The sequence below is a fragment of the Accipiter gentilis genome, chromosome 32 (assembly GCF_929443795.1).
Source record: "Accipiter gentilis chromosome 32, bAccGen1.1, whole genome shotgun sequence".
NCBI classification, from domain to species: Eukaryota; Metazoa; Chordata; class Aves; order Accipitriformes; family Accipitridae; genus Astur; species Astur gentilis.
In genome coordinates, this window is record NC_064911.1 from 13,276,116 (window position 1) to 13,289,868 (window position 13,753).

General features: G+C 41.5%; 1 protein-coding gene across 1 annotated transcript in view; it reads left to right on the forward strand.

Annotated features, from left to right (window-relative positions):
- The first annotated feature begins 949 nt into the window (after window positions 1-949).
- CFAP47 (cilia and flagella associated protein 47) overlaps window positions 950-13,753 on the forward strand; it is a 347,638-nt gene continuing 334,834 nt past the window's right edge. The window contains 2 exon segments of the mRNA XM_049834739.1: window positions 950-1,151; window positions 11,276-11,538. Of these exon segments, the coding sequence (XP_049690696.1) occupies window positions 950-1,151; window positions 11,276-11,538 (465 nt within the window).

The following is a 13,753-nucleotide window of genomic DNA, read 5'->3' on the forward strand; positions in this document are numbered from 1 at the left end:
TCCATGCCTTATTCAACTCCTTCCCTTTCTCCTTCTGTCTCTGAGGTAACACCAGAGCAGTCAGCGCCCTAGATCAGGATGCGGCACTGCCTCCCGTGCTGACCACCTTTGCTGTCAAGGGTTTGTTCCCAAACAACTACAAATTGTCAATGTCTGGTAACTTTTTGTCCAGACCGTGCCATCACCCTTAATTTTTTCCACTGTTAGAAAACCATACATGCAAATCCAGAAAAACTGAGGCAACCGCAGTGAACATAAAACTGCATCCCAACATAATCTTCAATCTACTACAAATCCGCCAGTTAAATAAGCTGACTCTTTGTTACGCTTTACTGTTTGCATTGACCTCAATGACTAAATATTAACATATTCTATGATTATTTTATATATTGAATAGGATCCATCTTTGTTCAACTATTCCGGCTTCTCCATCTGCTGTTTCATATATGAATTCTTCCACATCTTTCAAGACTGCAGCTACTGACCTACAGTTGTATTTGTCTCATTGCAAAACTTTTTCACATCTTAGCTTTTTGAAACTTTTTATTATTCTTCATTAATTATTTTGTTCTAGCAACATGTGAAATGTCTTCTAGTTGCTTCAAATACTTCAAAGACTTTGTGCCAAAACTTCTAGCAAACTTCTCTAGTATATTCAGTTGAAACCACCCCAACTGTGCTTCAGTTGTGATCTTGGTAGTGTGGGAGAGAGATGAAAATTACTTATATGTTTTGCTACATTTTCAGATTCCAATTTATATTTTTTTATCTGTCATCCATAGTGTTTAAATGCTTCCAAAAGAACAACGAAGACTTTCAGTTTCTTATATCTTAGTGTCCTGCATATCTGGGATTAGCGTTTGTAACTAACTACATGTTAATAGAATATTTTTTTGTTTATGTGCCCTTGGACATTTTAGTTTTTAAGTGGAAACTGAATATAACAAAGATGAGTCTAATTAGAGATTTCTGGAATGCCGGTAATGTATTTAAAATGCCAAAACAACCATCTACTATTCAAAGTGTCAATAAAACTGCTCTTGGTGTACTTGGTTACCTCTGTACTAGTGAAGCATCTTTATCTGCAGCCAGAGATCTTGGATTTAGAGACAAAGAGTCCATGGATGATGGACTGGGACTAATCTGGGACAGTACAGTGAATGAGCCACTGGGAAGATAAGGATAATTAGCTATTGGAACAAATCAAAGAAATAAGTATGTCAGAACTGGAGATCTTGATACCAAGATGGGATGTTTCTCTAAAGGATAAGTTTTAGTACAACTCCAGCTACTGGAATTAAAGAAGCAATTAGATCTTGGTAAATGACAAGGCTTTTATATTACTGAAAGTCTAATTAGATGGTCACAGGACCATTTTTGTCTTAAATATTGTGAAATGTCACTCATGACTATGAAAAACCAACTTTGCTGACTACTAGGAAATGCTTCACAATCTGTGGCAAGATGTAACGTGATGTGTTAAATACTGTGGATAGTTGGGCCCCTGAAGCTTATATAGGATGACAGAGAAGTGCTGGACTCATGATGTCAGCATAAAGAAATGCTTATTGTATCCTTGGCTAGAAATTTGAAAAACTTTGTAAGCTGGCTTCTAGCCCTGTGGGTAAGAACTTGAGGGGAAATGTTCCAGTGGTTGCTGAAAGCTGAATTTGAGTTAAAGTATGCCACTGTGAAATATAAGCAGCTAATTCAAATATACTGAATTTAAAATCAGTATTAAAGTGTTGTTATACTTCCTAAACAGATAATGGCATTGGGCAGATGAATTTATTTTCCGAATGTGCCCCAAAATATAAAAATATTGCAATAATAGAATTCAGCAGTATAAATTGCTATGCTACGTCTGACCACTCTTTTGGCAACAGAGAAAAGAAGAGCACTGTCATAAATATAGTAGCTTTCTTCATCTCTGCTGCTTAGTGCACAGCTGTTCTCAGTGCTGGGAGGCCTGCAAGGGAAGACAAATGAGAAATAAGTCATGCATACAAATCCCTACTGCATTACCATTCTTGTAGCTGATAGGTTCAGCTAAGTGCCTCCTCTTAGGATCGATGGAGAGTTATGATGTGCGTACCATTGATTTCTGCAAAATAAAAGACAAATCCTGAAACAGGGTTCATTAACAGTCAAGAGTGGGGAAAAACGTAAAAACACTCTCCTCAAATACTCTGCTTATTTTGAAAATTCTAGACCCTGAAATGTTTATGAAGAAAACTCTTCAGAAAGCGTGTATGGTAACTGCTTTGGCTCTTACACAGATCATTTCTGAGAACACATGGAGACATAAGAAACGTGCTAGACTTAACGTTTTATTCAAAAAAATAGAAATACTAGAAGATCACACCACAGTAGCTCACAGTTTATACGGACAAGGGCTTGGCTGCGTGTCCAGCAGGAACAGAGACCTCTGTCTTTACCTTTCCTCCTCCTCCTTTCCCTTCACTCCCTCTCCTGCCCTCCCACGGCAGGGCCATCCCCTGCTGCACTGCTGTGCCAGGTAGGACTCATGAGGGCAGAAGTGGATCCACTTTCAGCAGACTGCTGAAGGATGCTGGGTTTTGCTCTCTGTAGCAGATTCATCAAGGTGTGATCAAAGTATGTACTAGCCTGCCAAATTACATTAGTAGCTCTTAAATTGGATTTTTCCTCTAATTGGAAATGCCTCTTGCATGTATGTCAGATTGCACTCACCCACCCTAAGCTATTTACGAAGTCCAGTGAGAACTTATTTTGGTTGTTTCAATATTTCCTAGGAATTCATAGTGCTCTTGCAAATAATTTTGTTATACATTTTCTTTCACCAAATATCTAAGCAGTTAGATCTCAGAGATATAGGTGTATTCAGTTATAGTAAAGCAGCTATAAAGTTTTTGGAACCTCTTGCATTTCCAAAATGCACATTGAGCTTGCTGACCTGCAGGAGAGGCCACACAGTGCCCAGGTAAAGCTAATAAAGTCACGCCTTCTCCCAGAAAATGTGAAATCTGCCTGCACACAGGCAGATGGTTCTCTGTTTGGGTGGAAGAAAGAATTCTGTAGGAGACACCGTCAATTTAATGTCTTTTAATTTTCACTGTAAATGCGTCTACAGTTTTAGGCATATACATATTGCAAAATTAATTAAAATTATGCTTTCATCATGGTCTGCTCAATTAATATTTTGAGCATGATTTACTGGTTGGGCTATGGAGAAGCTAACCACTAAGGGCTGCTTCTGGAAAGGAGGGTCCCTCGCTCTGGGTGCTCTGGCCAGCCGGGGTTGTTTGAGCACCAGCTGCTGCGCTGCCATAAAATAGCCGCACTGTTTGCTGCTGGGGCGCAGGCATTTCAGCACACAGCCGACGCTAAAGCAGAATGTGTGTGCTTTTTTCATGATCAGGCAAAGCATTTTTGATGTTTTCTAGTATTCTGCCTTCTACGGTACTTAGCTCGTGCTGCTTAGCTTTCATTTCCACCCCCTTTTCAGAGAACTTTTAGCGAGATATAGAAAGGAAATAGTTGTTACAGCAGGTGACGGATATTGCAGTGGTGGAAGCTCACTGTTGACAGGACCTCATCACATACAAGACATATGAACTTGTGCCAGCTATGAATTAATCTAGGATATTTTGCAACAATTTCTGTAATTTCAGGAATGTGGATCCCTCTTCAGTTAATAGAAAGTAATAAGTACTGAAGAAATGAGATTCAGCTCTCAACAGTTCCCCAAACTATTAGCTCTGTGTGAATAGCCTTCAAGACTGGTAATACTGGTGACCTCTATTCCCACTGGATAATTGCTTTTATTATGCATTGCCTGTTTCTGTTCTTGTCTTACAGCACTGATGGATGTGATTTTGTTGTATATGACATAGGTGCTTAATGAAATTGCTGAAAGAAAGTTTATTGCTGAGTTAAAAAGATTATGTCAACTCTTGAGTCTCAATGAGCATCTTACCTGGAAGCTTGCCTTTTTTTTTGCCTCAAATACATTAAATATTTTTCATTATGGCTAGGAAAAATTAGAAAGTGCAAAATGTCCATCATATGTAGCCTAAAAGACAAACATATCTAATACTACCATAATAAATAGGCATGCTCTATGTGTAGCTGATAAACGAGGCCACATGGTGGCAGGTGAAATGAAGTGTAGATAAGGTGAAAGTACTGCATGTTGAAAGGAGAAGCTGAAGACCTGCGGAACCCCTATGTTGATATGACCAGTCAGAAAGAGAAATGGATGTCAGCGAGGAGAAATCAATTTAATGTCTGCTTTATGCAAAATATCAATACAGACAGGATATTAAACTGCATTAAGAAACATATCTACAGATAGATTTACAGGCAGACCACAGCATTTAAAAATAGTGAGTGACTAGAAAAGGGAAAATAAATGGCATGGAGAAACCCTCAACTGAAGAAAAAATATACAAATACAGGATTAAGCTGAGCAAGAAATATTAGGATAGAGATATATAAAATAATGAATAGAATAGTGAAGGTCAGTTGAACATCCATGTTTCTCCTTTTTGCCTAGTGTGCGATGAAATGTTGAAATAGCAATCTGAAAAAAATCAGTGTAAAATTCATAAAAGAAAGCGTATATTGACACAACGCATCATTAACCTATTGAGTAACATGAATTCCCCAGAGTATATATATCTTCTACACTCTGCAAGATACGTTCTATCCTAATTCCCATTTAATGCAATTCTGAAGCTTTGTTATTGATCTTCAAAGCCATCATTGGATAAGGACCCAGATAAATTGGGTAGTATCCTTTCGTCTGTAACTTAAGAAAATAAATGAGCTCTCCTAGTGTAATGCAACAAGCTATGATGATGTTCATGAAGACTAGGGTTCGTATTTTCAGGCAAAGTGGATTGATAATGCAACGAGTAGCCGTAGAAGGTTATACTGAACCACAGTCTGACTGCATTTAAAGTAAATAGACATATCTATTTGGTAATGGTTTTCAACTGTAATTGAAGTCAAGGAAATAAAAACATCAAGCAGCTCAGAAGGCTGAGTACCTAAAAAGCTGAAAACTGGGGAGTGATCCGATACTTCAGACAATCACAATGCAAATTTAATTTATTTTACTAAGAACTTGGATTCTAAGGAAGTAAATTGGATAAATTGCATATAAAATGTAAAAGATACATGTATAATAAAAGTACACATAATTGTACCACAAAGTGATTAGGCGGTAATTTTCAGCCTTCAGGCAAAAGAAAATAAATTCACTAATATCTGCACATGCTCCTCAATAATTTTATCATTACTGCCTAAGAAAAAGGCTCTTGAAATTGTTTAAGTAACTGGATAGCAGGAGACCTGCATAAAGTCAATGTGATATATGGAATTCTATTTTAAATACCTATGTAAGGGGAGGGGGTTGATCACCCTCTGGAGGTACTTATCTCAATCCTAACCACAGTGGAAGCTTAGACTAGACATTGATTTTATATCAGTGAAGTATGGCGAGATGAATCCCACCATTAGTAACTTGAAGAAATCACACCTTAGTTGTGTATAGTGCAAATTTAGTATTGATTCATTGATACCAATAGCTGTTGACATCTTGAAATCAGCCTGGAAAGGCTACTGCTCTGGTTCAACATGGTAAATATCATGATTTTATGGGAGTCTTTAAAAGCCACAGGCAGCTCTTAAAGAAACCCTGAGTTATATGAGAGATTTTCCAAACTATCCCATATCTGAATTTCCGATTGCCTATATATGTGCAGTTTCTCCATAGTTATGTTCTGGTTTGATCAGAGATGATCTGCCCAGCTCAGAAACATACATCTTCATCATGTTGCTGAGTGTGGTTCAGTGATTTTTCTTTCTACCCAGCAATTTTTATATTTGTCCAATACACGAACTCCGTGAGTGGATATGGATGCTTTTAGAGTTACTAAATTTTTCATGAATGAGGATGTTTTCACACATGGTGACTAAAAAAGATACCAGATGCAGAAAGAACTTCCATTGGAACAGACTGCAGGAAACAAAGGGTGCATTTGTACTTTGGTGCTGAAATCTTTGGACTAACTGCTGCGAGCTTGTAAGACCAAAATGTTCAGCTCACTGGGTGCTGGTACTAGCCTTGGTCCCCAAATCAGTATTGCCATGTTACAGCAGTACTATGGCTTCCCTCTTAGTCAGGCTATTTAGCTAAACTGAAGGATTACAGTGATAAAATCACTCTGCTTGTGCTCTGTAGATTTATATAATAGCTCAGTGTGTGGCTCTTGGAGCCCTAAACCATATTGCCGAATAATGGAGACAGTATGTATTTATGATTCTGTTTTTTGTTTACCAATTTCTACAGAGTCACCCTAAAGAGAAAAAAAAAAGGAAGGCATTTTTGATTGCCTTGTCTAACTGACAGTCTATGTGTCGTTCACTTTTTTCAATAATTTTGGTCCTGCTCCTTTCAACCCAATCTGAGAAGGAAGGACCTCTCAGAGATTGGCAATTCTTACACGTTTTGTGAAGACTGATGGTTTCATTGAGCAAAAAGACCCAATAAAATCTTCATTAGTTCTGCTTCTTGCAGAATGCTTTGTTTAGTGAAGAGACCTTTAGAGAGAATTAGAGCCCAAATCTGTCATTTTGAGCATTCTTGTTTTCCACTAAACAGAGCAATTTGCAAGATTAAATGCAAAGGAATATATCTTGTTACTCATCATTATTTGGACTTTGTTTCTGACTCCTAAAAGCTGATATAAATGTACACACACTTTATTTGTTTTACCAGTAAGTGGCCCTATTTCCTTCTAGTATATTCTAAATATATTTATTCCTCCTGAAGTAGAATAAATAGGTCAGCATTCACAGTTCAAATCACAGTTCCTCTGGATTCAGAATGAAGTGCAGTATGAGTGGCAGTTTGTTCAAATTAGTTTAATTATCTCAGATATCACTGTCATTTCTTGTTGCTGAATTACTATCAAATAAACTACCCTTATGATCATTTTAACTGCCCCTTTTCCTAACCTCTTGAATACTTTCTGAAGGGGTTTGTCTGTGTTTTTAGAGATCCCTGGATGAGTGAGAGCTAATTCTGATCTAATAGATGACTTGGTCAGTGCACAAGCATCTTTGATCTGTGTTTAGAACATGGGCAGATAGGACCAGCGTCTCAGGTCTCCCTATTTTCTAATACGTGTTTTCTAATAATGTTTTCCCCTGTGCAGCAGGGGAAAACAGACTGGTGATGGCTTTCTAATTCTGCATCTCATTTTACAATGGCCATGCCCCCAGGATAGATCTGAACAAGCTGGGGGCTATTTCATTTTAAATAAATTAGCTTCATCTATTAAATGGAAAGAACTAATGATGCTATCCTGGTTTTCTGGCTGGAACCTGGGAGGATAGTCAGATCAGTGGATAGTCAAACAAGTTTCATGTCTGGAAAGTCTGGCTTACAAAAGTTGGAAGTGACTCAGACATTGAGGTGTGGTAGAGATTTATATAAGGTTATACTCTTCACTCTGATGACTATAATACAATTTTGAGAAGTTTGCTGTGAAGCTTTATTATTCATCATCTGATACTGCTAAGGTGAATGCAATGTGAATTGTACAGCTTACTGCGCTGTAAAATAGCATGAATTTCTGCAGAAGTAAAATCACTCTTAATGTGGTCATATGATTTAGTGATAAAGGAGAAAGAATATGCATAATCCATACGCTAGCACTAGTTACGAAGGATTCTGTCATCAAAACAAAGTACGCCTGTTCCTTTACAATAGTTTTCTCTTTGGGGATGATTATTAGGTGACTAATAAAAAAATTTTATGAAGCCAGCATAAGCTGAGAAAAGGAAGGAGCCGAGTCCATTATCTAATGTTGTTTCATAATGAGTTATCATAATGATGGCAATAGTAAGCATTTGGATATAACGATCTGCAGAAGAGGAGGAGAGCCTAGCCAAACTATTTCAGAGAGATCAGGATTCTTCTAATGCAGAACTTGGCTCCTCTACACACAAGCTAAATCACAGTTAAAATTTGCTTTCAAAAAATTTAGTTAAATTGATAAAAATTTTGTATGGACATATCTACATCAAATCAAGTGAGAATAGGGCACTGTTCTTTGCTATTAATTCTTCTATGACAGAAGTGATTTTTAAAGATTTCTGTCTCTGCTGCTTGCTCCAGCCCCCACTCACAAAGTTAGCATCCTGTCAATAGTGCTTCTTCAACTGTTCATGAAACAGAGCTCTAAACTGAGACCAAGAAATAATCTTGCTTAAAGACAACACTCCTCCAACGACACCAAAAAAGAGAAGCATGTATGAGTGCTTTTACCCTGGATCGTTTCACAGGTCAGGTTTATTATACAGCCCCACATGGAGCTCAGTTAGCAGAATGAAAGCTAGTGAACTGACTAGGAGGCAGATGGGAATCTAGGACACCAAGAAGGTCAGAAGGAGTAGAGAGGGCGGGAACCTTCTGAGGATCCTCTTGTACTCCAGCAAGGTCTGAACTGAAATGAAAAATCATAAGCAATTTTTCTTTCTAATAGTTTTGCTAACAATATTAAATGTTTGTATTGGACAGGAGTGAGAATAGATGAGAGAAACAGCTCTGCAGACCCCCAGGTCGGTGAAGAAGGAGGGGGAGGAGATGCTCCAGATGCCAGAGCAGAGATTCCCCTGCAGCCCGTGATGAAGACCCCGGTGAGGCAGGCTGTCCCCCTGCAGCCCAGGGAGGTCCACGGGGGAGCAGATCTCCACCTGCAGCCCAGGGAGGACCCCACGCTGGAGCAGGGGGATGCCTGAAGGAGGCTGGGACCCCGTGGGAAGCCTACACTGGAGCAGGCTCCTGGCAGGACTTGTGGCCCCATGGAGAGAGGAGCCCGCGCTGGAGCAGGTTTTCTGGCAGGACTTGTGACCCCACGGGGGACCCACACTGGAGCGGTCTGTGCCTGAAGGACTGCAGCCCTTGGAAGGGACCCACGCTGGAGCAGTTCATGAAGAATTGTGGCCTGTGGGAAGGACACACATTGGAGAAGCTCATGGAGGACTGTCTCCTGGGGGAGCAGAGGAAGAGTGTGAGGAGTCCTGCCCCTGAGGAGGAAGGAGCAGCAGAGACAATGCGTGATGAACTGACCCCAACCCCCATTCCCTGTCTCCTTGAGCTGCTGCGGGGAGGAGGTAGAGAAATTGGGAGTGAAGTTAAGCCTGGGAAGGAAGGAGGGGTGGAGGGAATGTGTTTTAAGATTTGGGTTTATTTCTCATTATCCTGTTCTGGTTTGATTGGCAATAAATTAAATTAATTTTCCCCAAGTTGTGTCTGTTTTACCCGTGATAGTAATTGGTGAGTGATCTCTCCCTGTCCTTATCTTGACTCACAAGCTTTTTGTTATATTTTCTCTCCCCTGTCCAGTTGAGGGGGAGAGTGATAGAGCAGCTTTAGTGGGCACCTGGCATCCAGCCAGGGTTAACCCATCACAATGTTCCTACAATTCTCAGTGGAATGGAAAAAATAAATGTGACTGACTACTTTGCTGTGACATAGTATATAACAAGTGACATATTTGACATTTTCTCTGAACTAGTTAGTTCTTTGCTTTTGAATTTGATTATTTCCAAGTACTAGAATGGGTAATCAGAAAGACAGAACATTTCCACATTACTTTGATGTGAAAACTGAGGAATAACCCAAAGTAAGATAAACTAATGAGCTTGTGACTTTTTGGCACCATCATGATGTCTTTGTAAAGTTTCAAAGGTTTCTCTTTCTTTGGATCAGATATTTCTTAGGTCTTATCTTACGTCTCTTGACTTTCCTCAAGAATTCATTCAAGGATCAGAGAAACTATGTAGGAGTATTCTCCGTTCTCTAGTGAAAAAGCAGAGGGAGTTTAATTCTTTGATAAGGTAATCTTCTCTTTTAATTTTTTCTTCTTTTTTTTTGTGTGTGTGTCAGTTAAGTACAATCATGTTACCATAAAACAGATTCAAGTAGTCATCCCAAAGAACTCCCTTCAGATGCCTGGATTTTACCCTCAGCACTTGCAATGTCATATTCTTCTTACTCATTCTTCAGTACCTACCTTTCTACAGATGGGTAGCTATCACTCGAATTTTTAAGAGGGACAAAAAGACATGTTAGCATCCCTCCCCAGCAAGAGACACAAAGGCTCTCCTCTCTCATTGCTCCCTCTGGGTTTCTTGACCCATTAAACATAGGCTTTTGGCCCTTTTTTGTACATTGGTAGTTCTCCTGATCCTGTACCATCCATGTTTGCAGATTCTCACATTTGACTTTTAAAATATAAATAATTTGAGTCCTCATGCACTTTCAAGGGATGAAGTAATCAAGGCAAAACATTTTGGGTTAATCAAAACTGATGTTTGACGTTCTGTGCGCATGCTGTGCGTGCTTTTCCCCCTCCTTGCTTCTGCTATTTTGAAGCAAAGCACATCACCCATTATCCTCCAAGTCTGCCTAAGTGCTGGATTCTTGTCAGCTTCATTTTACCACTTAAATTACAGCATAGGGATACAGAACAGGAACACATCTTTCACCACTCAGTAAATGCATGCAATGAATTATTAGCGTAGTCACTGGCACTGCAGACACTGAGCTTCCCACCAACAAACAGGCGCGTTAGTGCCCTGCTGTGGTTCTGTGTAGACCACGTCTGTGATTAACATGCATGCCCAGAAGAGGAATCAGGTCATTTTTATTTCAAGTTAATCCACCTTTACTGTAAGAAACCCAGGGCAGGAAGAACATCCCTGTTTGTATTACCCCTCACTGTCCCGGGCCGCTGCTGGAGAGCAGAAAACACCTCAGGTGAAGAAGAGGGACCACGCTGGACAAGCCGGAGCCCATGGCAGGCCTCAGGTGTCTCTTTACTGGTAAAGGCAGGCCAATAGGATGGTGCTGTTTTGGCGTACTTCCAAAAAACCAGGGGGGTCTGTTTTTTTTTTTTTTTAAATTTCCTTCCAGCTCCTGCCCGACCTGGTGCCCATGAAATGGCGGCCCTCCACCTGCCCCAACGGCCCTGACTACCGGGGCCCCCTGCACCTGCCGAGGCGGCAGAGTGTGAAAGCGTAAAAGGGCGGGCTCAGGCTGCGCCCCTGAGGAGACCGCAAGGAAACGCCACAGTTTCGAGCTAAAAATCCCTTCCTTTGGGCAACGACACGACACGGCGCGGCCGAGGACGCCCGAACCCCGATGGCACCGCAGGGCCGGGCCGAGCCGCTCGGCCCCTCCCGCCTCTACCCGATTTCTCCTCTTCCGATTGGTCAGTTCGGAAGCGCCGCTCTTTTCCGTCCAATCCGCGTCCTGCGTCCGTTGCTAAGCGATCGTTTCCAGGCCGCGCTGATCGCCCAGCTGAGGCGGCGGCCGCCATGGCGGGTGGGTGGCGGGACGTGGCCGGGGTGCGCATCGCCCCGGCTGAAGTGTGCTTCAGGGACGCGGTGCCGGGGGGCCGCTACCGGGCCGCCCTCAGCGTCCAGAACGGGCGGGTGGAGAGCTGTCGTCTCCAGCTGCTGCCGCCGCACCGGCCCCAGGTGAGGGGTGGCCGGGAGGGAAGCGGCGGGGAGCGTCTGCCCCCACAGCCCCTGGCCCGGCCGGGCGGGTGTAACGTCGTCGAGGCCTGCCTCTCTCTACGAGTCAGCTGTCGGCTCTGTGCTTGTTCATGCAGCACCTCGCACCGGTCCAGCGTGCGTGAATAACGGTAGTGCCTCATGAGAACACACCTCACGAGTGGGTCCCGAGGGTCTGTATCCTTCCCTCCCGGGGTTGCCCTGAGGAACCGGTATGCAGCCCGCTCACCTCGTGGTTCCCAGGCCTTCCTTGAGGTGCAGAACATTGCCAGAGGAAAAGTGCATCTCCAGAGGCTCTGCTTTTATTTCCTGCAGTTTTGGGGGGGTGTCTGCCCACATGTCTGCCCAGCTAGGTAGGTCCTGTGTAAGAGGCTGCTTGGGCAGGTGTAAATGCTTGTCTGTGTTCAGCTACTGCGAATGGAAAATGCTACCGTGGACTGTCTGAGCAGCTTATGAAACTGACTGGAATTTGCTGGTGAATTGGAAATTAATTTAAAATAGTTGAATAACTGGATAAACTGGAAAGAATAAGAGGTAATTCTTAGAGCCAAAGTTGTCTGAATTGCTTCTTGTGTGACAGTTCAGAAGGAGGAAGCCAGTCTTGGTTTATTGTTTTCTTGTGAGAATGTGTAGGTCTCATTTCTATGATACTTGAAAAATGTTGTCATATAGAGCTTCAGATGAGGCTGCTCGTTTGAAGCCTGTAAGTCAGAATGAAATGAACCCCAGCCTTCCCAGTTCTGTATTTTCCTGAGGTCATGAGCAATTTGAAGAGAGCTTCCTTTTTTGTTAAACCCATAGTTTCTGTGGAAGTAAATTAGCTTTCTTGTATGTCTTACTACATGTCCATTGCTGGTAAAAAATCCTGCTTAGCTTTACTGGCTGGTTTTGCACTCTCCAGAAATTTTATCCCTCAAGAAGCCCACGAGTTCCTTGTTACTTCAAGGAGTGTTACGTAGAAATGGCTCACTTTGCTATGGTGTGAACACCAAACTCGTGGTGTGTTCCAGCTCAGCTGAAGGGCACAACTTTTGTAATTGTTTTTGCTTGGATTTCCATAGGGCTGATTGATCGCTCTGTTACCTCATTTCTGTATTGTATGTTTCTAAGTTTTTTGAGTGGAGTGCATTTGTGGTGCTTGCTTGCAGAGAGCCCTCTTGGAAAAGAGGGTTTTACAGTCTTTTCTCAAGATAGTATGTTTACTATTGATAGCATCTGATTAGTTCTGGAAAAATCATCGCAGAGCCAGACTTTTTAAAGGCAAATGCATCTTTACAATTGTAACCGTTTTAGCCCTTGACTTTTAAAGTATGTGGGTCCAGCAAAACCCAGCTGTGGTTAGTAGTTTTATGTTGCTCTTTGGTCTAGCTAGTTTATTATCTGTTAATTATGCCAAAATCAGGATCGAAGGGTTGGACTGGCGTTGGGGGTGGAACAGAAGCTGGTGTTGCTTTGTGTTCACAGCAACTTGAACTATGAATAAGTGTATTCCAGCATAGTCATTAAAATGATTGTCAGACAATTGAAGTACCTTGGATAATTTCACTATCTGTGTAGTCAGCCTTTCTCTTGGAGGTCAAGAGTGGCCAAGACTGTGTATGCCTTTTATCCCACCCTAAAATCTGCTAATTTGCATGACGTAGACATCTTGATTTTTATTACACTGTAACTGAAGATTTTTGGAATGAGCTGGAAGCTGTTGAGAGTGCTTGATCTGGTAGGGCTGTGCTTATTCTGTTTTGTTAGTTTTCATCAGCCTTATCAATTTTTCATGTGCTCCAGATGTGGAAAGGCAGAGCCAGTTTTAGAAAAAAGAAAAGGTTACTCAACAATAACTTCTGAGTTTTTACCTCTGTGAGTATCTCGTGCCTTTTGCCGAGTATTTTAATGCTATTGTGCATGAGATGACTAATATGACAGGGGACAAAATTCCACTTCACATGCTCCATTCCTGAAAGGTCTGTTGTGTTGCCCTTTCTCATTCCCAGACCTTGTGCTGCTATCTGCGATTAGATGGCTCTGAAGTATATGACTCATCTGTAAATTTTGAGGCATACATTCATAGAGTGCAAGAACTGAAAAATAACCTTCCTTGAGCTGTCGTAGTGCATGGCCAAGAAATGGCTTTCAAGGAATTTAGCTTAACAAAGCAGTTTTCCATAGGTTTCGTTAAAAGTTC